The sequence below is a fragment of the Morus notabilis genome, unplaced genomic scaffold (assembly GCF_000414095.1).
Source record: "Morus notabilis unplaced genomic scaffold, ASM41409v2 Scaffold1309, whole genome shotgun sequence".
Taxonomy (NCBI): Eukaryota; Viridiplantae; Streptophyta; class Magnoliopsida; order Rosales; family Moraceae; genus Morus; species Morus notabilis.
The window spans coordinates 222,827-246,711 of NW_010363772.1; the positions used below are offsets into that span (position 1 = coordinate 222,827).

The 23,885-nt window shown below is 35.6% G+C and overlaps 4 protein-coding genes and 1 pseudogene across 4 annotated transcripts; 3 read left to right on the plus strand and 2 right to left on the minus strand.

Moving 5' to 3' along the window:
- Positions 1-3,178: 3,178 nt before the first annotated feature.
- On the minus strand, positions 3,179-5,284 carry LOC112092865 (serine/threonine-protein kinase-like protein At3g51990). The gene has a single exon (XM_024170054.1). The coding sequence runs from the start codon at positions 4,973-4,975 to the stop codon at positions 3,521-3,523; it is 1,455 nt and encodes a 484-aa protein (XP_024025822.1). The 5' UTR covers positions 4,976-5,284; the 3' UTR covers positions 3,179-3,520.
- Positions 5,285-10,126: 4,842 nt separating this feature from the next.
- On the plus strand, positions 10,127-11,335 carry LOC112092860 (acyl-CoA--sterol O-acyltransferase 1-like). The gene is made up of 2 exons (XM_024170044.1): positions 10,127-10,479; positions 10,624-11,335. The coding sequence occupies exons 1-2, from the start codon at positions 10,127-10,129 to the stop codon at positions 11,333-11,335; spliced, it is 1,065 nt and encodes a 354-aa protein (XP_024025812.1).
- A 3,015-nt stretch (positions 11,336-14,350) lies between these two features.
- LOC112092861 (probable long-chain-alcohol O-fatty-acyltransferase 1) lies at positions 14,351-15,399 on the plus strand. Its single transcript, XM_024170045.1, has 2 exons — positions 14,351-15,205; positions 15,298-15,399. Exons 1-2 carry the CDS (start codon positions 14,351-14,353, stop codon positions 15,397-15,399), a joined length of 957 nt encoding a protein of 318 aa, XP_024025813.1.
- A 1,167-nt stretch (positions 15,400-16,566) lies between these two features.
- LOC21391345 lies at positions 16,567-17,373 on the plus strand (annotated as a pseudogene).
- Positions 17,374-18,169: 796 nt separating this feature from the next.
- Positions 18,170-23,729, minus strand: LOC21391346 (TMV resistance protein N). Its single transcript, XM_024170046.1, has 6 exons — positions 23,242-23,729; positions 20,485-21,562; positions 20,037-20,216; positions 19,487-19,944; positions 18,847-19,392; positions 18,170-18,707 (listed from the first exon to the last, which is right to left on the minus strand). The coding sequence occupies exons 1-6, from the start codon at positions 23,727-23,729 to the stop codon at positions 18,170-18,172; spliced, it is 3,288 nt and encodes a 1,095-aa protein (XP_024025814.1).
- Positions 23,730-23,885: the final 156 nt, after the last annotated feature.

Below are 23,885 nucleotides of genomic sequence, written 5' to 3' on the forward strand. Positions count from 1 at the left end.
ACCTCCAATCACCTTGACAATGGCCCTATTTATAGAGTTTTGAGAATGCTAAAAACCTAAAAAACGGATCCTAATTTAGAAGTTACAAGGCTTAATCGGGGGAGAAAAACCATCACAAATGTGGCTGAAGAGTGGGACATGTGTCGTGAGTTGATTCGCGCGTGGGAGAAGACGTGGTGCACAGCTAGACCACGCGGAGGGAGACTGGACGCGCGCGGGGAGGGAACATGCGCGCAAAACGCGCGTACGTCAGGGAGCAGCTGGACCCCACTGGGACGCGTGGCGAGACGTGGCTGGAGGGAGGCTGGAACGCGGGACCCACGCGGAGAGGAGAGGAGATCCGGGTGACGCGCGCGTGGAGGAGACTCGCCCGGGGAGAGGATCCATGCGCGCCAGGCGCACGTTTGCTAGGGGACAGCTGGGCCCCACAGATCTGCGGTGCGTCAGTGGTCGACATGTGGCGGCTGGGATGGCTCGCGGCTTCTTGGCTCGGCTCGCGGCTTCTCGGCTCGGCTAGGCTGGATGATGGGTTGATGGGTTTTGGGCCGAATTGGGCTTTTCTTGGGCTCAACTTGTGGGTTTTGCTTGGTAAACTAGCCCAAATCCAATTGTTTTCTTCAAAAACCTGAAAAATAAAATAAATCCAATTAAAATTAAATCCTATAAATTTAAGAATATTTAAAATTAAAATCACAAATTTAATAAAATAATTTGATAATTATGAACATTAAAAGTATAAATTTGTGTACTTATCACACGTACTTGAAATGGGCAATTTTAGTGGATTTGTGAACCTAAAAAGTCTAAAGTGATCCGTTGAAGAAGGAAAAACCGATAATTTACAGAATACATACGACAAATAACTTCATAACTCGAGGAAACAAAAGAGCCTTTGACCTTTGTTCCATCTTTCTTTTCAAAAAGGGATCTTCCTTCTCATTATAACGCTTCCTCTATCAAGAAACATAAACAGATAGAGGGTCCGGGTAACAATCTAAAAAAAAAAAAAATAGATAGCTCAAATTTGATTTAAAGAGCTCTATCATTCTTCTTCCATGGAGATATTAGTAAAATACAACTTTTAATACTAATTGGCCGTACAAGTTTTGAGTAAATATTAATTAAAGAAATAACAACTTACGTGGCACCGAGGACCACTTCAATCATTATTTTTCTACCTAAGTTTGAGAATTGAATTTTTCCATTTTTTTTTTTCACTAGGGGTGGGATGCAACATGCATGCCATATATACCCTCTAATGAGAAGTGATGCTCAGAGAAGTTGATTTATTTGATCCATGCTTAGAGAACATGCTTTTACTTCTTTTGATTCACTTCATGGGCTAATGAAACTTGTCACTGGGGAAAACTCAAGAAAGACATGATGTTGTTATGAGATTACTTTATTGATTTTAATCCTACATATATATGGGTTCTCTCTTTTTTTTTTTTTTTTTTTTTTAAGATCTTAGTTTCATTCAGTATAAGAATTTATTTTATTTTATTTCATTTATATTAGTATTTTTTTTTTTTGGGTGCTGCAATGAGTTGATCATCTTCCTATCAATACGTCATACTTATCCTAAGAGGTCTGGGAGACAAGGTCAGAGATTTTGATGGAGTTCCTCAGGCTCTGAATTTTCTAGTCGTTGGGAAATAGTGGTTTGTGCCGGCACCGTCGTTGGGGGAGGAGAGCACGATTGAGTGTTGGATTTGAAGGATCATTACTTGTGGTAGTCCTTATTTTTGTTTATGTGGTAATTCTATGCCTAACTTCACAATTGAAGAGTTTGAATCCTCTCACCCAGATTAAAAAAAAATATATATTTTGTCTTCATATAGCTCTATAAAAAAACACACACACACACAAGTTTGAAAATGAGAATCAAATGCATACTGTAGTAAGAACACGCGTGAGTCGTAAAGCCTAATATGATGAATATACATCTTCTCGCTTGCTGTCAGCCGCTAAACGACACCATCTAGGCATCTACTCTGACTTTTTTTTTTTTTGGTAAGAGTCTTATTTCTTGTTCTTTTGAGTTTTTCAGCTCAAATTGTCTTGTTTACTAGTCTGTTTTCTTCAGTCCCAAAAGCAATAATAACAAGAGGAATTAGACAAAATCTTGTCCCATTTAAAGAGAGAATATTTGGCTGCTGCAGTGACTCTAATTGAATGAAGTTAACTTGGTGTCTGTGCAGTCGTTTTCTTGAGCAATACAAACTGCTTTCCACAAAACGCGTGAAGATGTCGTGTCTATATTCTACTGTCCACTTCGAAAGTTCAATTCGATAGTGGTAAACAATCAAACACACACCCAGCAGTAAGATTTTGCTCGGATTTCTTGGAGAGGAAATTCCTGTCGTTTCACATTTTCATTTTCAGTATTAAAATGATTCTTTTTCAACAAAGAGTAAGCTATATTTGAGTGAAATATTATTTTAACAACCACATTAAAAGTACTATGTAAGTTTGCATAAAAATAATGCGACTCTAGTGTTTGGTAAAGTGTACCACTTTGTACGAACAGCAATGCGGTTTTTTTTTTTAATTACTTTGATAAGCTGAATTTTTTAACTTGAATTTTTGTTTCTGTTTTCGCTTTTGATACAAGTAAAAATAGTATTTGTTTCAAAAGCTCAGCAATCCCAAAGTGGACCTAAGACAGCTGCAAAGAAGCCTTACTACTCTAGTGTGTGCTCCTCAGTTTTCAAATCTGAGCAAATCAAAATTTTTGTAGAAGTTTTCGCGGTTTCCCATATTTTGTCCATATGTGCAAGATTGAATCAGGGTAACTTCTGAAAAGATATGTTATAGTCTCTTGGTTTTCGGACATCATTTAAAGAACACATATAACATCATCTCTTTCAGTAGTACATTCTGAATTCTTGTCCTAAATCTATCTTCACCTCCATTTTTTTTTTTTCCCAAAAAGACGACTTTTGACTTGACTAATCATGAAGGTCCTAGAATCTCGAGATTATAGAGTAAAAGAATACAATTGTCTAGTCAAATAATGCTAAAGTTACATTTCCCGTTCTATAAGGTAGAAAAAAAAAAAGGAAGAAAATACAAAAAAAGGAATAGTATTAAGACTCTTTCAACAGGGGAAAGCAAAAGTTCAAAGAACAGAACATGAGATTTATATGCACTAGATAAATTTTGAATCAACTCAATGTATTGGGGGCAAAAAAGAACAATGTAATACATCAGTGTTAAACGACAAAAGAACAAGAACAGGACAGGGACCACAAGGCACAAACCCATGATGGTGATATATCACCAATGTGCCCTTGTAACTTCAAATATGTGAAACAACACATTAACAATCAAATGAACACAGAAAAGATTAATTCCTGAACACAGAAAAGATTAATTCCATGTTCAGTTCATCAATCAAACCACAAACAATGAGCTAAAAACAAATATACGTCAATGAAAAATTTGCAAGCAAGAAACGCTTACACATCCGAGCTTTGCTCAATCTTTTCAATCTGTTCAATGAAATTTACACGGAAAACTACAAATCATCAGCTCCGTGAGAATGAAAACTTGTACGTGGGATTATATCATCGCTTCTGGCACATATTTCCAAAGCTCCCCCAACTGAATGGTTTCGCCTTAAATGAAAGACATCTCTGTTGTCACCGCGAATTTGGCCTTGACTTTTCCCTCTTATGCCAAATCTCTCACTACCAAATTTCAAACTAGGAACCCGATTCCTGGATTTTGATTTAGGCTCAACCCCATCACCCTCTCCCCTGAATTCAGACTCCTCGTCTGTACCGGCCATAAGCTCCATCAAGTTGCTACTGAACCCCAAATCGGAGTAAACCCTCCGCGAATTCCTCATAACTTGCCTCGCATACTTAGCATCCACGGTATCCAAATTCCCCTCTCCACCACCCTCCAACCAATTCAAATACGCATTATTATTAGCACTGGCAACTTCAACTGGGCGCCCCACATGCTCCACCATCATACACGGATTGTTGAAGCCATTCCACGAATGCAAAGGCACTAACTTGCTCAACCCGGTAAGCCAAACAACGACATCCTTCATCGCGGGCCTCCGCTCCCTACAAGACCTCACACACTTGGCTGCAATCACAGCCAACTGCTTCCTCACAATGGGGTCCTTAGGAGGCGCAATCTGCGGATCATAAACCGAAACCAACTTCCCTCTCTTAATCAACGGGATCGCCCAATCCACAATGGAAGGCGGGGAATACCCAACATCAATAGCTTTCCTCCCACTAATAATCTCCAACAACAAAATCCCAAAACTGAAAACATCAAGTTTAGTACTCAAATTATCCGGGGTCACATAACAAGGATCCAAATACCCCATAGTCCCGGCCGGGGGCGTTGACCTAAGCCTATAATCATCAACATGGCAACGCAAAGCAAGCCCAAAATCACCCAACCGGGCATTGAAACTATGGTCAATCAACACATTAGCAGACTTAATATCTCGGTGAATTACAGGTGGGTTTTGCGAGTGCAAAGTGTCTATGGCCTTAGCAGTCTGCAAAGCCAAGCGAATTCTCCGGCCCCAATTTGGGGGTCTAGGGCTAGTGTGAAGAACATCATAAAGCGTCCCATTACTCATGAACTCAACAACCAAAAGCCTATTATTGTTGTCATTAGAATCGTTGGTGAAGCCTACCAGATTGACAAGACGAGGACTTTGAATCTTCGACAAGATCTCGATCTCGTTGTCGACCTCGTTGGCGACGATTTGATGGCGGCTGGGTCGTTTGACGGCGAAATGGCGGCCGCCGAGGACGGCCTTGTAGACGGAGCCGTGGCTGCCCTTGCCGAGAAGCTTCTGGTCGGAGAAGCCATTGGTGGCGGCTTCGAGGTCGCTGTAGACGAAATGTTGGATCTTGATGGCGTTTGATGAAGAAGAAGTGGGGGTTTGGGAATTGGCGGTGGCTATGGAGGATTCGGCTCTGCAAGAAAGGTATTTCATGATCAAGATCTTAACTTTTTTGGATTTTGGGTTCTGGGTTTTGGAGAATTTGATTGTTTCTCAGAAGAAGAAGAAGATGATGTTTTTCAGAGAAACATATTATTGTTGTTGTAAGTCGAGGAAAGGGAAAAGAGATTGATGAGTTGGTTGTGGTTGAGTTGGGTAGTAAGTACCAAGATGTTTTTTTTTTTTTTTTTGGGGATTGACAAATATCCAATTAGACTATTAGTAATGTGTTTTTCTAGAACAGTGGAGAGAGAAAGTGGAGAGAGAAAGATGAGAGAGAAAGACGACAGAGAAAGAGAGGATTTTGTTGGTTAGACTATTAGTAATGTGTTTTTCTAGAACAGTGGAGAGAGAAAGAGGAGGGAGAAAGAGGAGAGAGAAAGACGAGAGAGAAAGAGAGGATTTTGTTGGGTTGTGTTCTGTCTTGGAAAGGGGCCCACCAACTTGGAATCCCAATGGAGGGTACTCACGTAGGCATCTCTTATATCGGTATTGTGGTAGATTTTTTTTTTTTTTTCTGGAATATATGGTTTTTATTTACTTATAGTTATTGAATTTATGAGTTGATTGGTTAGGGGATTTGTATCTTAATTTGAATTATAATTTATAGTAAAAATGATCAAAATGTATTATTTATTCTCGAGCCTTGACATTATACATATGAGAACATAAAAAAAAAAGAGAAAAAATATAGCCAGACTTGCTGAAAGTGTATGAGCATAATATTCATTTTTTATTATATTTTATATAAATTGTTATGTAGAACAGGCATTTTGATGTATTTGACTTTTAATTGATCCTTAAAAAAGACCTTGAACAACATAAATGAGAGGAAAAAAGTTGTGTTTTTCGTATCTCTTTAGTAGAATAGGAGAGGAGAAAGAAATCATAGCTGATTAATTGAATCACTATTTTCAGCAAAAAAAAAAAAAAATTTTTGAATCACTATTTTACTAATTTTCTTTTATATATAAGAAGACTCTTTTTACTAATAAATGGATAATAATTCGGTTTTAAGATGAGGACAAATAGATAATCTTACTCTAGCTTCACGTAAGTAGTTATAAATTTTCTTAATAATTTTTATCGCTAAAACTTCTCTCTAATTTTAGTCGTTTTAGCTGGATGATGGAATACGTTAATCCCTTTGTTCGTCTCTTTTCCCATATTTTCCTTTCAACCAAACAACTTATAATTTCATTTCCTCCTTAAAGAACCCTTCACTCTTTGATTTCTTTTCTGCCACTTTCCCTCTCTACCAAATAGTGTTAGAGTTTTCAATAGTGATATGGAGAGAGAAAAAAACTTAAATGTGACAGAATTAGTAGAATATTCATATGTATGTAAACTAAAGAGGGCATTTGATGTTATTATGCAGCATTATATTATATATATGGACAATTGTATTTAGTAGGGTTGGCAATTTATGTTTACGTGTCGTATTCGGACCGACACGATTACGGTACGACACGATTATAGTGAACACGAACATGACACGATTAATAAATGTATCAAAAATCTAAATACGAATACGAAATGCTAATAACACCGTTAATACGACATGACATGGGAACACAATTACTAAATGTGCTGTGACGGGCTGACACGAAAAAAACACATTTATGACCCAACTAGCAAAAATAGTGGAATTTTATATTGTATTAAAAACTATATTAATTGACTACTTAATATCACTTATAGTAAAATCATGCATAATGGCCAACACACATTAAAATATCTAAATATCAAACACACACATATATATGATACTACTAGATTATCAAGTATATATGTTTCAAAACACACTAATTACCTAACATCTAAAGAAGTTTGAAAACATAACCAAGTACATTTAAATAAGTTTGAAAACATAACCAAGCATTTGAATGTTTAAGTGCATAAAACATAAAATAAATATAGGAAAATGTCTTCTTTGAGTCTTGAGGTTGAATGCCCAACTATGCTTTAAAAACTAAAATTAGTTTCCAGAGACTGAGTTAGAAGTAGGTTTTGTCTAATATATATAGGCTTAATAAATAGGTCGGGCTGGGCCGTATCGGTCTGATAACGGCCCGTATAACTAAACGGGTTAAGCGTGTTAAGCGGGTTGGCATGATTCCAGTCCATTTATTTCGTGTTATTCGTATAAGCCCGTTAACAACCCAATTAATAATCATGCGGTCTAAACCTATTTATCTCGTGTCGTTTTCGTATCGTTTTATCGTGTTATGTTCAAAATTACCGGCCCTAGTATTTAGAGCCTAGTGAGCTTTTTAAATTTTCTTTATTTACGTAATATAAATTAGACAAAAAAAACGCGGGGGATTGTAAAAAGGTGAAGAATTCGACAGGAAAAGGATGAATGATGCAATTTAATTTTAAAACAATATTACTAAGTTTTAATCATACCTTCCACTTGGTGGCAACAAAAAGTATAGATACATGAATAAAAAAAAATGTCAAGTCAACTAAAAGATGGAGAAAATATGTTGGCAACATTGGTTGATTAAAGGAGAATCACTTTTCATTCTTTCTTTTTTTTTTTTTTTCTTTTTTTTTTTTTTTGCAATCGATTTCTTCTAACTAATAAATTAATTCCACAATCATAATGCTTTGGCCTTTGAGCCATATAGTAGTTGAAAGTTGAAAGTAATTAACCAAAATAATGGTAACAATTAATATTAACAGCAAGAAGTCGAAGATTCCTGATCTGAAGCATATATTATAAGTAATTGCAGGTCATTATAAAGTTGGAAGGCTAATACTTAATACCGAAAATTGCGGGGGTCATCATGTCTAATCTCAATTTCAAGATAATCGTAAAATTGTTTTTCTTTGATATAGATTATGTGCCCGCACCTGGCTATACTTTTTTGTTACACATATTGCTTACATTTTCTCCCTTGTATATCTAATATATATCTTATCAAGTTTCAAGGGAAAAAAGGAAAAAGAGGAGGAGAGAGAGAGAGATAGATATACAGATAGATAGATTGAGAGAGAGAGAGAGAGAGAGAGAGAGAGAGAGAGAGAGAGAATAGATAGACAGATATATAGATAGATAGATTGAGAGAGAGAGAGAGAGAGAGAGGGAGAGAGAGAGAAATCTCAACACACAACTATTGTATATAACATATAACTGAACTGAAAACCCAACCTATCATGGTGGGCACTACACTTGCCACATTTGAAAGGTTTATCCTAACTATCAATGTATTGGTTGTAACCAAGAAGAGAAAAGAAAAAGGAAAAGCACGTGAGGTTTCTTGTTCACAAATTGATCTTATAATGATTAGCAATAAGGACCACATCCAATTAAATTAGTTTTAAGACTTCGCCACTAGACATTATTGGTGTTATAATAATGTGAATCTACTCCAACAATCTCAACATATAATCATAAAAAACTGAATTGGCTGATTTTAGTCCCCAATTTGTTGGTATTGCTTGTGTAGCTGATTTGGATGTTTAATAAAATTACTTACTTTTTCTCAAAAAAAAAAAAAAAATGTGAATCTTCTTAAGGCCATTAGTTTCGAGTTTATAATGAGATCATGGATGGTGGATGGTGACTTGACTTAGATCTAAACCGACATGATCACTAATTGGGTTGAGTAAGTCTAAAAACATTTGAGAGTCTTCACTTGATGTTTTATAGTGGGAAAATATTGATATTGTGCCACAGATATATATAATTTCAGCAAAAAGTAATAATAATAACAATAATAATAATAATAATAATAATAATAATAATAATAAACACACATATATGTGTGTGTGTGTGTGTATTTGTTGTAAACTTTCTTATCGAGAGCTTTTCAAGAGAAAACAACTCGCACATGGGAAATAAAAATTAATGTCAATGACCAAAATTGAGTGTGTGTGTGTGTGTGTTTTGTTTTGTTTTTGTTTTTGTTTTAATATAACCAAAATTGAGTTGTCAACGACCATTTGATTACTACTCTTTCAATGATATAATTGAAAGCTCAATTAAGGAAAGCTTTAATTAATTCGATGGATATCTCCTAGTATCATCAGTATTAAATTTTTCGTGATTATTTCAAACACAACAAAAATATTCCACGTTTATTATGCCTCTTGGAGGATTTTTTTTTTGATGGACCTCTTTGAGGAAATTAAATGGATACTAAACGTTTATTTAAAGGCTAATTGATCAGAAAATAGCAATAAAAAGTGCTTTCTAGTTTGCTTAATTATTGATTCACATCTACCGTTTTTCAATAAACTCGATATAGCAACTAAAATATCTCACTTGATCGAAACTCGGATGCATGTCTCGCACGGTTTTACTTCTAAAGTATTATTTATTAATTAATCTCATCAAAGTTGACTTAGTTAATTAATGTTCAAGTTCATATTAAACCTTGATTAGGTTCTTAATTATAGCGCTCAAATTCCTTAAAGATATACACATATATAGCGCCAAAATGTACATTACTATATAAATACAGTTCCTTTCTAAGCATTAATATATGCATTTTCTTTTTTTATTATCTTTTCCGAAGAATATGGAGAAAAGAGGAAAAAGAAAGCAATGTGGGATTTTTTCCTTAATTTTTTTTTTTTGCCAACTAAAAGCATATCCTGCCAACTGTTTTTGGTTGGTTTACAATAAATATTTAAGAAACTAATCAGCAAAAGTCGTCATCCTCAGTTTTGTTTTTCTATCTATTTTTTTTTCAGAAAAAGGAAAAGATGTTGGAAGATGGATCTACACTACATATAAGACCAGCTATATATATATATATATATATGAATGTATACATACATATATAAATATATTATATATTATATATATATATATCTATTAGATTATCCATTTCTTTCCAATTTAGAATATTGATCTGATCAAGTCATATTTTAACGTGTACTAATCAATAAATATGGTCTTCCGGCTCTACCTATATATTTTCCGACTATTATATATATGTATTTACTTTTTTCAAGGGAATATTATATATATATATATATAGTTTACAAATCACCATACTTGTCCATAAGTTGGCCCAAAATCTTCAGATATCATCTTCCTCTTTCTCTACAAAAAAAAAAAAAAGTAGTCAAGACTTTTGTAACAAGATAGAGAAAAAGGTTATCACACAGTCACAGCTCATCAAGAGGAAAATGGAGGGCGAAAGAAGCAACTTCTTCAAGGTATGCGTCGCAATCTTTGTATCACTTTCCTATTGCTATGGAGTTGGTAAAACAGTCTCAAAAGGCACCAAAAGACTCCTCTCTGTTCTCCCAATAGTCTTCCTCTTTCTCTTTCTTCCTCTCTCTCTCTCCTCCATAAATTGCGGAGGCATAACTGGATTCTTCATTTCATGGCTCGCCAACTTCAAGCTTTTGCTCTTCGCTTTTGGCAAAGGCCCTTTAATAGACAATTCAAACTCAACAAGTATATTTCCCCTTTGGCGTTTCATTGCTTATGCTTGTTTCCCTATTGAGATACGACATAAAAACCCACTTCAAAAAACGTCACCACAAATAAACCCTAAACAATATTCCAATGGCAAAGACAAAGAAAACCCACCTCAAAAACCATCAAATATTATTAAACCTAGAAAAGAGAAGATGTCACATTCAATATCAGGCCTAAATAAGGAAAACCCATTTCTTAGAACATCTAGACAAGTCCAAAAGTGGCTTCTTATCTATGTAATAAAAGTATTGCTTTTGGCCATCCTAGTACTTCGTTTCTCGGACTACGAAAATTACATGCATCAAAAAGTGGTATTATTTCTTTATTGCCTCTACGTTTACCTCGTTCTTGACATCATCCTAGCCACAACCTCAGCCGCGGCTCGAGCCATTTGGGGGCTAGATCTCGAGCCACATTTCAACGAGCCATACCTCTCTAGCTCACTACAAGACTTTTGGGGCCGAAGATGGAACCTCATGGTGGGCCGTGCACTGCGGCCCGCGGTGTATGAGCCCACCCTAGGGTTGTGGGCTGGTCTAGTGGGACGCAAGTGGGCCCCCATCCCCGCGGTTCTTGGCACGTTCGCGGTTTCGGGCCTCATGCATGAGCTCATTTTCTATTATTGGGCCCGGGTGTGGCCCACCTGGGAGGTCACGCGGTTCTTCCTCCTTCATGGCACGTGTTTGGCAGCGGAGATTGCCGTGAAGAAGGCAGTTGGCACCACCAAGTGGTGGCCACCGAGGGCGGTGACGGGTATTTTGGCAGTAGGCTTTGTGATGGAGACTTGCTTTAGGATGATGTTCCCCCAGGTCCTGAGGTGTAACGCTGATGTGAGGTTGCTGGAAGAGTATGCTGCAATTGGTGCTTTTTTAAGAGGCGTCGCTAAAAATTTAGCGTTGATTTTTAGCTAGTGCAACCAACAAAAGTGAGGTCATTTTTTCAATTCACTTTTTTGCACAGTCAAAATTTATATGTATTAACGAATATTATTGTATGAAGATCAAGAGTACACAAGACAGTAATACCAAAAAAAAAAAAAAAGATAAATGTCGGGATTTTTAGTTGGCAATTTATGGCAACAAAATAAAATAAAAAATCAGGATCAGGATAATCAGTTTGTGATTCAGAGTTGCAGCAGATGTATTTGAAGATGTACGCTAAGGAAGATATGCATTGAAAAAGTGATTTGGTAAAAGGAGAATCTGTATGTGATTTTTGGAATTTGAAGTTATTGAAGCTTATCTATAAGCTTTCCTAAGCATATTTGATTAACAAAGGTGTGTGTATATATATATATATATATATATCATATATATATGTATATATATCCGGTTGGTTTTATGGAGCTTTATGCATAAGCTTCTTCTAAGTATAAACCGAAAAGGATAAACGTCGAGTATTTTGTGGGTATATCACATAGAGCAGCAGTTTAAAAAGAGGATAATTACTATTTTAATCAAAGAAAATTCAAGTTGTACGTGAAATCAATTATCGGACTTTGAGAAGAAGTCTATGTAAGCTACTCTATAAATATAAGACTATTCATTTTGTGAGCTTCTTAGATTTTTAGGTATAATGTTTTGAGAAATTCTAATTAGAAAATATTTACAGTGTTGAAGGGAGTTCACCATTCATTATTTTTCAGGAAAATTTTTTGAAGTTTTCAGAAAATAGCGCTCTGTTAGCCGTACAGATTTCACCGTGCAGATTTAAAGATGAGTGATGCTCACTGAGTGAGTAATTTAATTAACCAGACATTAATTAAATTCAGTGAATTATGAAAAACCGATGTAACAATTAATATAACACATCAGTTGAGTTTAGAATTTTTTAATTTGTAATGATGTAATTGCTGTTAATTGCAGCTGCATGTGGGGTCAAAATTACTACAACAATTAGCAAAGCTTACTTTTTTTTTGACAAAGAAACGTCTCTTAGAGCATGTTTGGTGTACCGTATTGTATTGTATTGTATTATATCGTATAGTATTGTATTGCATTATATAACTTTTATACAATACATTGGTTGGTAGTATTATAAAATATTATACTATTTTTACCATTGTAATATGTTTACGTATTAGTTAGTAATAAGACAAAATTTAAGCCTAATCATAACCTAATTCGACTTTAATCTCGACCCGAACCCAACATTTGGAGAAAGCAAGAGAGAAAATAGAGTTGCTACATTGAGGTCTTTTCCAAAAATAAAAATAAAAGGGGTCAAATTATAATTTTCAAAAAATTAAGGGGCAAAAAAAATATTTTTAAAAAGTTAAGGGGTCAAAATTTAATTTTGAAAAATATAAACCCAACATAACTTCAAGAAACTCGACCCCAACGTCGATCTCAAAAACCAAGCCCGAGGCTTTATATTTGTGAAATATTTTATATGTTTTTAATACGATATTTTAAGTTAAATTGCATAATACGGTCTAATATATATATATATATATATATATATTTTTTTTTTTTCATATTAAATATCACACTATCTAGTATAAATTTTGAATCTCTTATGAAATTATATAATATATAAATGTAACTAAACATTATATTATTATTAAATAATATAATACGGAATGCTTGTATAGTATACCAAACATGCTTTAGACTCATTCTTCTATCTATTTAAAAAAGATCAAAAAAAAAAATCTTTGGGTGGAGAAGATATTGCTTGAAAGCATCTCCATATGATCCGCATTACAGTAGCTGTGGAATGCATGGTGGCTTGGTCCAAGGTCTGTGGCAAAGAAAGTCAACTACGGTATAGAATCCGATAGAAACACCCGACGGAGAAAAATTAAAATTGATTCTTGAGAAACGGTATAAGGGGAAACGACGGTATAAGGGGAAAACGACAGCCTTGATAAGTTTTAATGAATAAATGTAAATAAATGACACTCCTTTGAAAACGAAATAAAAAGTCAGTGTGCGTGTGAGAAAGATTAATCATCGCGTCAGATTGAGGAAGCGTAAGAAAAGAGAAAATAAAAAACGACAATATATGATAAAAGGACAACTAATATGTAAAATGACATAAACAAAACAACAGAATGGATTAAAAAAAAAAAAAAGAGAGAGAGAGAGAGAAACCAAAACAATCAAACAAAGAAAAATGACAGAAATGTCTAATATAATAACACTTGAAAAAAGCTAGGAACTTTCAAACGGCAACGGATAGAGAACGACCAGATGCAAAAACAGCACTTAAAGGGAAAAGAAAAGAACTAATCCAATCGACGTGCCGCAATCAACGACAAGCGTATTATAGGTCGTAAAGTAATTTTATACTGATGTAATTTTATAAAAATAAAAAAATCATCTTATGCTTAATTTCCTATCAATCTGAAACAACTTGAACTAAAAACTCACATTCATCTGTCTAACTTTCATCCCTTCCCTCCTCTCAAACGCAGCTTTAAGAGAAAACGCCACAAACAGGAAAGCAAAATCGGTTCGTGTACTTTCGCGGAAGTTCACAGCAAGCATTTTCAAATTGTTTCTTATGTTTCCTAAGTTTTACGATTATCATAATATATTATTTGCTCATAAAATTATTCGGGGCCAACTATGCATGTGAATTTATGTATGTGTGTGTGTATATGTATGTATATTATATTACAAGTTGCAGTTATTAAAATGGTTAAAGTACTACAAACCTATTTGTATTGGTTGATCGGCTACCGACCTGTAAGTGAGAGTTGACTGTTAGGAATTTTAGTTGGCAATTTATTGGTAAATTCAAACAAAACAAAAAAAAGAAAAAGATTATGCAGAAAAGCCGAGATGATGCAGAAGTGGGAGTTCAAGATATACATGCTGAGGTAGAAGATATGTGGAAAGATCAAGATTCTCATAAGATATTAGCCTCACCATATTTGTATGTCTATAGGCAACAGAATATCATAAGAGGGAAAGGAAATAATGGAGGGCGAAATAAACAACCTCTTTAAGGTATGGATTTTAGTCTTGGCATCTCTGTCTTATTGCTATGTCGTTGGAAAAACAGTCTCAAAAGGTACTAAAAGACTCATTTTTGTGATTCCGATTGTGTGCCTTTTTTTAATGCTTCCACTTAAACTCACTTCCGTAAATCTTGGAGTTACTACTTCGTTTTTTATTACATGGCTTGCCAACTTCAAGCTTTTACTCTTTGCTTATGGCAAAGGGCCTCTAGCTCTAGACCCATCATTGTCGTTTGGGCGTTTTCTTGTCATTTCTTGTCTTCCCATTGATATCCGAGAAAACCCATCTCACAAAAGTCCTAAACAAAAACGACAGAAGAAATGGCATCTCAGATTTACCATAAAGCTTTTGGTTCTCGCCATTCTAATTTCTGTCTTTAACTGTAAGGAACATTTACACCCAAAAGTACTATTGGTCCTCTATTGGCCTCTCGTCTACATCTTGGTTGAGACCATCTTAGCCGTGGTCGCAGCCATGGCTGGAGCAATGGTGGGACTTGAGCTCGAGCCACATTTCAACGAGCCATACCTCTCAACCTCACTCCAAGACTTTTGGGTCAATAGGTGGAACCTCACGGTCAGCCGTATCATGCGCCTTGCACTATACGAGCCAACCCTCAGCTTATGGGCCCCACTAGTGGGCCTTAAATGGGCCCAAATCCCTGCTGTCGTTGGTAGCTTCCTTGTCGTGGGCCTTGTTCACGAGCTCTTTTACTACTACGTGTGCCGTGTGCCTCCCACGTGGGAGGTCACGTGGTTCTTTGTTCTCCATGGAACTGTTTTGACGGCCGAGATTGGTTTGAAGAAGGCCTTTGTAATCGACACGTGGTGGTTGCCAAGGGTAGTCTCGGTGCGTTGACGCTTGGGTTTGTGACGTTGACCGGCTATTGGCTGTTCTTTCCACAGATTATTAGGTGCAACTTTGATGCTCGGTTGATGCAAGAGTATGCTGCTTTGGGTGAGTTTTTGAGAAATGTGAGTCAAAGATTGCTGTTTTTCACCAACTAATTTACAAAGCTCAATTACAAGCTTTTTAATTCATAAAAGGGGAAGTTTGCATTAATAATAAAAAAAAGCCTTGTGACACGAATGAGAAACCACAAGGCACAAAACACATAACACAATTACTACAAGCTTAAAAAATTAAATAAAAAAAAAGTGACAGATAAGGCAAAAACGACAACACGTGACTACGTGCGCAATTTAAGGGGGAAAAAAGTGACAGAAAAATACAACGGTTTTGAAGGCACAGGGACAAATACCATGAGGGGAATGACAACCAATCACAAAGAAATCAAATGTTAGTAATAAACCCACAAAATGACTAATTATCTTTAGAAATTTAATATTATGTACATCTATATAAAATATATGTATATCGAGACAGATGTAGGATGATAGTGTTTCTCCATCCGTTCCCGCCCTCCCTCAAAATCTTGTCCCCATTCCTGAATTTATTCTCAATTATTTTTCCCCATTCTATATCCATCTCTAATTATTATTCATTCGCTATCCCCTTCTTTTTGATGTGCGACTCCATGAAATCTTATACCCGTGAGAAACATTGACATCTCTAAATCACAACTAACGTGGAAACGACCAACAAATATAAGAATGATAGTTAAATGGAAAGAGGATTGAAAGAGACTAACAAAGATAATGAAACAACGTGAAAAGCAACCATTTTTTAAACCACAATAGAGGAAAACGACAAGACATGAAAAACGGAAAATAATGTTAAAAAACGACCTATGAACGGAAAAGAGTAGTCAATAATAACTTGCATAAAAAACGAAAAAAAGGGATGATAACACCAAAGAAAAGAATATGTTGTCAAGGGAAAAAACATATACGTGGAAATTGGATTATCATCGGCGGTTATATATATTTATATATATATATATATATTTGTTGAGGAGGGGAAAAGACATAATTAGCATTGAATAATAAACTATGTAGATGGGGGCACATGTACAGTAAATAAATAAAATATCTTCTTCTCAACAAAAATAATAATAATAAATAAATAAATAAACATATCTTCTTTCTATAACTATTAAATGCTTGCTTACACCTGATTAGTTGTCCGTCTCACTCTCACGTGTACTTTTTAACTGGTCATCTCTCCAGCAACAAGAAACAAAATTGTACATCTATCTATCACAGAAGAAGAAAATGGTGGGCGAAATGAAGACATTCATAAAGGTATGGCTTTCAATCTTCACATCTCTATCTTATTGCTATGCCATTGGGAAGATAGTCCCAAAAGGTGTAAGAAGGCTATTTATTGTCGTTTCTTGTCTTCCCATATCGATCCGAGAAAACCCACCGAAAAAACATCTTAAACACCCAAAAAAACAAAAAAACAAAACAAAACAAAACCCATCTCACAAAACTCTTTGTTATTAAAAGCCTTACTTTTGGGAATTCTAGTTAGGGCCTATGCTTACAAGAAACATATGCCCCAAAAAGTTTTGTTGGTCTTTTTTTGCCTTCTCATATATCTTTTGCTTGAGATCATACTAGCCATTGTGGCAGCCTTGGCTCGAGCCATGTTGGGCCTTGAGCTCGAGCCACACTTCGACGAGCCATACCTCTTAACCTCACTCCAAGATTTTTGGGGAAGAAGGTGGAATCTTATGGTCACCCGTATATAATCCCACTCTCATATTAGTAGTCCCTAGGCTTGTTCACGAACTCATTTACTACTACCTGGGCCGCGTGCGTCCCACGTGGGAGGTCACGTGGTTCTTTGTCCTGCATGGATCGTGTTTAACGGTTGAGATCGCTTTGAAGAAGGCGTATGCCACCACGTGGCGGCTTCCAAGGGTGGTTTCAGGGGCGTTGACTATTGGTTTTATGTTGTTGACCAGCTTTTGGTTGTTCTTTCCTCAGCTCCTCCGGTGTGAGGGTGATGTTAGGCTGCTTCAAGAGTATGCCGCTTTAGGTGGGTTTTTTAAGAGCTTCATCACCCAAAGATAAATAACATTTTTCAGCTAATCGGACGGTTGGTATAGCAAATTTATTTGAGGGTGTAGTTTGAGAAATCTTCATCTTAATTATTCGTCTTTTGTAATATTCTAATTGTTTTATGTTCCCATCATTGGCCAAAAGTGTTTGGCGCATTTGCACTTTATTAGGAAAAAGTCTCAAAAGAGTTGTTTATAAAAAAGAAATCACCAGCCATATGAAAAGAAATTGGGTGGAACTGTACTATATCATTATTCTTTAATATCATATTATTGGTGTTGTAACTCGTAATTACTCATTTTCAACATGTACTATGACGCATATATATATATTTATATATATATATATATATGTAATTGCCCATCAATCATATGCAATTATCATGTACAGGTTAGATGAGAACAGTTATTAGTGTTTGTTTTATATGACCAAAAAATCCTCCAAATATGATTCAGCTTCTTTTTTTTTTTTTTTTGGTTCTTTTCTAACGGTACAAAGTAGTTCAACAACTACATATATATATATATATATATATATTTTATCCTGATAGATTTAGTAATGATGCATGTTCATAAAAATTGCAAGTAACTAATCACTATAATTAAGCAGAGAAAGAATTCCTTTGGCGCCACTGTTAACTAGCATTTGTTCAGTCAAAACCTTGAGTAACAACAAAGGAAGAAAACAGTTTAGGACAACAACAAAGACTCTTAGTATTAAAATAGGGACTTTCACGAACTACATGTAGCATGGGTGATCAGAAACTCTTGAATATTGGACAAAGGAAGAAATCGTCACAGTTTAGGTTTCACAATAAAGTGGTTCCGCTACCGCCTCTGACGATAATAGATGCTTCACGACCAAATTCTGCGGCATCTAGCACACTCAGCATACGAATACCACACCTTTCAACCTTGATACTTGACCTCTGATCATTAAACTCATTTTCTGCACTGAAGCGAAATGACATCTCTACTGCAGAAGACTCAACATCAGTCACATAAAAGTACCACATGAACACGTGAGGGAGACAAGGATCTCTTCCTACACTATAGAACCAGTCAGAAAGCTCGATGTAACGTTCACCATTGATGGTTTTGCCACGCACCAAGCGACGTAACCAGAGATCGGACATAGCTTTCCAGGCGCTTTCACCAATATTGTTGTCCCTTGCAAGGACCAAACAAGCAGCAAAATCCATGATGTTTGTGTCGTACCTGAGTGGAGGAAGCTTCATATTTATAAAGCATCCCTCATTTTGATGGCTGAACCACTCTGGAATTAACATTTGACCAGTATTTCCCGGAAAAGAAATGATAACTCCAGGAAGATAGAAAGGGATGCGGCTGAGGAATGAACATATGACCAGTATTTCAAAAATATAATTGAGGATTAGTTAATTCGTCATAATAACATTACGTACACACAGAGAGAGAGAGAGAGAGAGAGAGAGAGAGAGTGAGTGAGCAAAAACAGGTAATATACCGGTTTTCTTCTTTGAGTCTGATTAACCCGCGTCCATCTCTAACTACTAATACATTCGTTATGGTGTTGCAATCCAAGTTTATGCAATCATTAAACTGAAGTTGCTCGTCACGAATAAATCGAGACTCATGCGATGATATTATCACCTTTTCCAGTGACGTGCATCGTGCTGCATTAACATCAGTTGGAGTGACTGGAAGCTCTGGTAGATACTGGAGGAAATTGCAATCATTAATGGCTAAGTCACGCAAGTTTGAATATTTTATGCTTGCAACCAATCTTCCTAATTTCGGTAAACTGAGGACCCAGTCAGGGATTTCACATATCCCTGAGTCCTTCAAACACAGAATCTCTAAAGAGTGCAAGGCACTAAAGGGAGCAAAATTATGATCAAGCTGCGAACAACTAGAATCTTTCAGCGCGGGATTGGTTAATTTTTCAGTAGGCTCCAAACTTTCAGGCAAGTACTCTAACCCTAAGCAATCGCTGAGATTAAGATATTTGAGATATTTAAGCTTATGAATGCTGCTTGGAAGAGTCTTAAGGCTGGAGCATCCATTTAAATCAAATTCCTTCAAAAGATTGAGATGCTCAATTGTTTGGGGCACTTGCTTGATTAATGTTCCGCTCAAATTTAAACCTGTCAATGCCTGAGCAGCGGGATAAATTGAAATCCTCCAGATGAGAGAGATGCTCAATTGATGGGGGTAGTTGCTCTATTGATGTTCCACTTATATTCAAATGTTTTATACTTCTTGGAAGTTCTGGAAACCTGTCAACTTCTGAGCAGCCTGATAAATCAAATGTCTCGAGATGACAGAGATGCTCAATTGTTGGGGGCAGTTGCTCTATTGATGTTCCGCTTATAATCAAATGTTTTACACTTCTTGGAAGTTCTGGAAACCTATCAATGTTTGAGCAGTCAGATAAATCAAGAGATTGCAAGGATTCCAACTTGCCGACACTACTTGGAAGATTCCCCATACTTACACAACCTTTCAATGTTATCTTCTCAAGGCTAAGTGCCAGAGAGAGATCTGGAATTTGAGTCAGGTTTTCGGAGCATTGAAGATTTAGAACCTTTAAGCTTCCAAAATGCTGAAACCAATGAGGAATGTGAAGAGTAACTTATAAGATTTAGGAATGTGCAGAATATTAATTCAAAACTACCGTGAAGAACTAAACCCTACCTGGACTCCATCCCAAAGATGCTGGAGCTGACTCTTACCCAAGTGCATTTCAACAAGATTTAGCATCGTAAAATCTGAAGGCAAAGATTTCAAAGGGTAATGGGACCAACGGAGATACCTAAGCTCATTGGGAAGCGACTCGAGACCCTCAGGAAGGTATAACTTCTTGAAGACTGTAGGCTTGGCAAAAATATCTTCCCAAACATCGAGTAATTTTAAATTATACATTTGCTTTAAGTTTGAATTTTTGGTGTCCCCTGAAATTAAAAACAAATTAGAGATAATTAAATAAATAAATAAAATCAAATTTAACTATTTTCCCGCAGTATGATGTTCACCGTGAACTCAATTATTCAAAAGATTATACGCATTGGGTGTTAAATCGTTTTCCATAGAAAGTTTACTCAATTAATAGAATGACTCCATAACCATTGCACATGGCACTTACCGTGTTATATCTCAAGACATGAGAGACATCTTCAGTTAAGCACAACCTGCTACGTTTTCCTGGCTCTTTTGATTCTAAGCGAACTATTTCCAAGCCCATTTGATGTAGCAAATCATGCATCCGAATCTTGCTGTGCTTGATAGTTAGGAGAGACTTGTCTCTCAAATCTCTAATTCCAATATCCGCAAAAAGGCCATTGGCATCTAATCTTCCCTTAACAAAATCTTGATCCATGCCCTTAAAAAAATGTGCAATATCAAGAAATATATTCTTTGCATTCTCATCCAGTCCGTCATAACTTACTTTCAACACATTATAGACTTTTTTATTGGGAAATTTGTTCAATTTGTCTAATTCACTTTTCCATTCTTTTGTGTTCTTAGAGAAAAGGTGACGACCTAAAATTATAAGAGCCAATGGGATGCCGTCAGCATAATTGACCGACCTTGCTAATAACTCTACATAGTCCTTTGTTGAAGAGTTCTGTCGAAAAGCTTTTGAACTAAAAAGATGTTGGGCTTCAGAAGAATTTAGCTTCTCAACCTCATATGTTTCATCAGCACCAATACTATTAAGCACTTCCATATCTCGAGATGTTACGATGATTCTACTGCCATCACAAAACCAACTGCGATCTCCAGCCAAATATTCCAATTGATCTGCATCATCCACATCGTCAAGAACAACAAGAACTTTAGTACGGCGAAATCCATCCCTTAAAAATCCATTGACAGTATCTAAACTCTTTTCCTTCAATAATTCAGAAAAAAGTTTTCTTTGTAAACTTTTAAGTCCAAATTCTTTTGATCCCTCTCTAACATCTTCAAGAAAGCAGCGACCTTCAAATTGATGAGCGATTCGGTTGAATACGACACGGGCAAGTGTTGTCTTGCCTATGCCACCCATGCCCCAAAGGCATATAATACGCACATCTGATGAGGCAATGTTTAGGAATGATTCAATCTTCTCAACGCGCTTTTCAATTCCAATCAATCCCTTTAAATCGTCGCTTGCTGATATACAGCTCAATTTCTCCAAAATATCTTTGAGAATTGCCTCAACTAAGTCATACTCAGACCTGACATACATGAAGAACAATAGCAGTTAGTGTCTTAGTAAAGGATAAACGTGATATATATGTTGTCATTCGAATATATGCGACTCGCCAGAGAGACAAAAAGCACAAGAATTAGTTTGACATTTTGTGGGCCAAATTGTTTAGGCTTTCATTTTAGACCGATGTTTAATTTATGATATCTTAATGATTTATTTTCTTGTCGTTTTGGCCGTTGATTATGTCATTCTGATTGATTTAGATTGATGTCTGATGAAGTCTTGCATGGCATAATAAATGTGCGGATAGCATGCATTTATCATGTGAGACGTGACAGATAAAGATAACATTGACACTACGTTAGATATGGTCACTGTATTAGGTCAAGGGAAAAAAAAAACATATATGCACACACAAGTCATGGCTTTAATTTGGAGAATTATGTGTATTTTGATTCCTCAAAAAAAAAAAAAAAAAAAATACGTGCGTATTTTAAGTAAGAATCTTCAAGCCTGGGATATTTTTCTTCATGATTAGGAACTGGATTTGGCATACTCTGGAACTTCTCTTTCTTTATTCTCTATTCTATTAGTAGTTGAGCTTGGACTTTCATATTAATCATTGATTAATCTACATCATCGTGAAAGAAATAGGGTGTACTTTTTACAGGTTTGAGTAAAAACTTGAATTTAAATTTAAATTTTTATAAAAAAAAATATTATAATAAAAAAGTTAAATTGTGATTCGAATCTTTTAAAAAAAAAAAAAAAAAGGGGAATATGTTGCATATCATTTTAAGATATTCTTATCCAAATCTTTGTCTAACGTATCCCAATGAGTCACACCATTTTAAAAATTTCCAAACAACTTCAATGGAGTTAGCTCTAATTTGCTAGTAATATTTTTTATCCATACGAGGCTACAACCTTTCTATCACAAGGGTCGACCCCACTGTCCCATATTTTTGTTAATTTGCCGTTTACTTAGAAAATGTCTTTGTCACTGCGACGTTGTCCATGACGAGTTTCTTCACTTCTTTTCGTTTAATGTTCAATATTCCATAAATTATAAAGCCACTTGCATCATAAAGAAAGCTAATGCAAATAGAAAATTACAAAGAGAAATGCTACCAACACTCTTTTCTATTCGTCACTTATTCTATTCACAGTTTGACACATTGACTCCAATAACGTTATATATTTTTATTTAAACAGAAAATGAAATAGTAGAATCCACGTGTCAAATAGTGAGTGGAGAGAGTGATAAAGAGAATGACAGAAAGAATGTCCTTTGTATTTCTCAAATTACAAAACCCAATCTTTTTTTAAACCAATCTTGATTTACCAATAAATTTAAATGTCACAGAAATATCATTCATCTGCAGAAAACTCAATCTCTTTTAAAAGATGTTTTTATTTACCAATAAATTAAAATGTCATAGGAATCAGGAATGAAATTTTAGACAATGATTTAAGTCGTACATAAACATACAGAGAAAAGATAGCTTTAGCTAATCCACACATCAAAGAGAGAAAATAATTAAATGTAAAGATTCAAAAGGGATTTTTTTTTTTTTTGGTAGTTCAAATTTTTCAGCCATAATTAATTGTGTTTAATTGTAAGATAATTGGAGGTCTACAAGAAAAAGATTAAAAAAAAGAAAAAAAAAAAAAGAAGAAAAGAGTGAGAAAGATGGAGCTTACCGAAAATTAGTAGATAAATGAAATCCAGATAAATTTGCTACTGCTTTCAAATCATCCCTCCATTGCTGCACCTTCCCTATTTCGTCTTTAAAACGTAATTCATGCGTAGCAAATGCAGCAGCATAGTTCTTTTGTTGTTTCCGGACATCTGATGGATCTACGTGGTAAAAAACCGGTACAACAATTCTTTTATATTTTTCCTTGCATTGGAGAATATGATCGAGTTCATTCAAGCACCACGATGAAAAAGCATAATTTTCTGAGAGAATTATCACATAGATTGTTGAACCCTCAATTGCTTTTTCAAGCGCAGGTGAAATTTGATCTCCTATCTTTAGATCCTTCTCATCCATGAAGATTCTGATCTTCTTTCGATGCAAAGCACCAACAAGATGACTAAGAAAATTTGTACGAGTATCCTTACCCCCAAAACTGATAAAAACGTCATATTTTTTATCTGGAAAGTAAGAGGAAGAAGCACCAGCCATTTCCGAAACCTGACCGGAAAAAAAAAACACAACCTTAAAATGACTTGGTGCTATAAAGATGATAAAGATAATTAGCTAGTTAGTTCTTGCAAATAAATAGCTAGAAATCTGCCACGCGTACCTCTTGTGTATTATATGGCTTTAATATAGCTTCTT